This window comes from Phodopus roborovskii, unplaced genomic scaffold (genome assembly GCF_943737965.1).
Source record: "Phodopus roborovskii unplaced genomic scaffold, PHOROB, whole genome shotgun sequence".
NCBI lineage: Eukaryota > Metazoa > Chordata > Mammalia > Rodentia > Cricetidae > Phodopus > Phodopus roborovskii.
The window spans coordinates 51,305-53,745 of NW_026125286.1; the positions used below are offsets into that span (position 1 = coordinate 51,305).

The 2,441-nt window shown below is 39.8% G+C and overlaps 1 protein-coding gene across 1 annotated transcript; it reads right to left on the reverse strand.

Moving 5' to 3' along the window:
* Window positions 1-1,022: 1,022 nt before the first annotated feature.
* LOC127233983 (vomeronasal type-1 receptor 4-like) lies at window positions 1,023-1,908 on the reverse strand. Its single transcript, XM_051200679.1, is given in 2 exon segments — window positions 1,023-1,691; window positions 1,693-1,908. Coding segments are annotated over 2 exon segments (885 nt in total).
* Window positions 1,909-2,441: the final 533 nt, after the last annotated feature.

Consider the following 2,441-nt stretch of genomic DNA (forward strand, 5'->3'; position numbering starts at 1 on the left):
AAACTAATGTACAGTCAGATCCTTTTGCAGTGCTTTGATGACAAACAGCTGGACAGTGTTGTGGGGAGCACTGAGACATTAACAAAGGGCAGCTGCAAACAAGTCTGCGTCAATCACACCACTTATGCATCATGCAAAAAAAAATCCACATTTTTAACCAACATAGAAACTATAGATGGATATAAAATAAAACTTTACTGTGTATTCGTTATCTAGTTTACCCATATCTACAATGTTTATTCCTGCAGAGAATGTAACACCAAAGAAACATTTCAGTGCATTTAAGTCCTATGACTGGTGCATTGGGATTCTATGAAGTAAATATAATTCATGCCATTTTTTCACAATTCTGGAAAACATTTTCTACAGATGGAAAATGCAGACACTTTGAAGAATCCCCAAATACCACCAGCGTACTAACATTTAGCAAGCACAGTGTCAGGTACAAGGTATGGAATTTCTTGAAGTAACATGATTAATTCACTATGAAATTGATAAAATTTATCACATTCATCTGTGTGCTTCCAGTCACAGTGATAGTAACTGAGACCATTTTCTCTGAGCTGGAGACATGGCTCAGCAGTTGAGAGCATTAGCTGCTCCTCTAGAGAACCCAGGTTCAGTTCCTAGCAATCACACTTTGGTTCAGAACCTCCCTAACTCCAGTCAGGCACAGGGCTTTGATAACTTCTACCCTTTATAGGCATCAGGCAAAGATGCGCTACACAGACAAAATGCACACAATTACCCCCCACACACACACCCAAAAAATACATAAAAGTTAAAAATTCCCTTCAAAAGAGAGGGGAAAATGGAGAATGAAGTTTGATTTATTAGTATAATTTACTAAGATCTCCCTCTCTCAGTTCAAGGCTATGAGTCAGCAGGAAGATGGTTTGAGAATAAGCACATGCTTAAACTGCTTGTGAGAGTTTTGTCTCACCTACAATATTGCAGAACTGAGAGCTCTTTCACACTCATGGAACAGACAAACAAAAGAGACATTTTTTTTTCAATTTCTCTCACTGAGCATGCCAACACACATCCCTGTGAATCAACACAAGGGGGCTAAAAGTTGCATAACCAAGAGCCAGAAATTTCTGAATATTTACAATCAAGGAATTGTTCATTAAAGAGAGACTTAAAATTAGAGAAAAGGCACAATCCGTCCAGTAGAAGAAAAGAAAACAGAGCATCAACAGGAGGACACTCTGAGCAGCTCTCAGCTCAGGGGGAGTTCTGTAGAGAAGCTTGGACTTCTGAAGGTAAAGGACATGCTGGTGGTGCTTGTGGAGAAGAAGAACCATGTAGCCACTGGCTCCTCCCATGGCACCCTGAAACACTGCATCTCTCAAGACCATGAGAGGGAGAACAATCCACTTTGTTTTTTGACTTTCTCGCATAAAATAACAATAGTTGTCTTCACTCCTAAACTGTGATGTATTCAGGTTAATACTTGTGATGGAATGGATTAGGTTCATACTTATTAAAGCATTGAGCATCCAAAAGCATGAAAAGAATGGAAGGATGTGCCATGCAGACTTTGGTTTGAACCTCCTCCACCCAGATGCTCTGGGACTGATGATGATGGCCTGGACCACAGTGAGGAGACTGCTGGTGCAGACGGAGAGGCCACGGGCCACCCTTGCCAGGTAAATGATGATCTTACAGCCTATGTCACTTAGGACGTTTTTCAAACCCAAAAGCTGCCATTGCCTTTGGCAATCCTTTTGCAAGAAGGATTATAATGTTTGCAAAGGCCAAGTGGATGAGAATAAGGTGTATGGGTTTCTTCTCAGGGCCTCCCCACCAACTGAACATATAATTCATAGAAACTGAAATGTTCCCCAGAGTACCAACCATAGTCATGAAGAGGAAAATTATTTCCTTAATAAACTTCAAAATCATTTCCTCTTTCCTGTGTAGAAGAATCTTATATTCAGGCTATAAGAAGTTTTCCCAGAAAGCATAAGTAATGCTAGATATTTATCTGAAAAACATTTTGCATAATAGCATTTTCAAGATATACAAGAGTCAGGGATGGACACATGTACTGTTGCAGATTAGGTCCCTGAATGCCATCTTTTCACTGTGGATTTTGAGTTATGTGTGTGCTCTGACAGGTGAGTTTGGTAACTGGAATACCACTCTGAATTTTGAAGGAGATATGTTTGACCTCTATGTAGGCAAAATTGACTTGTTTGAGTGTGTGTGTGTGTGTGTGTGTCTGTCTGTCTGTCTGTTTGTCTACGTGCATGGATTATCCTAGTTAACTCTCAGTACAGCTGAATGGAACTCCAAATTTTCCCATCCAAATTTCTTCTTTTGTCCTCTATTTCATATTTCACCATCCAATTACCCAAGACCAAGGTTCCTTTCTTATCTGTATCTTAATTAGCGCAGCAACTTCTAGACTTGCACTGGATTTCAAAGCTTTATAA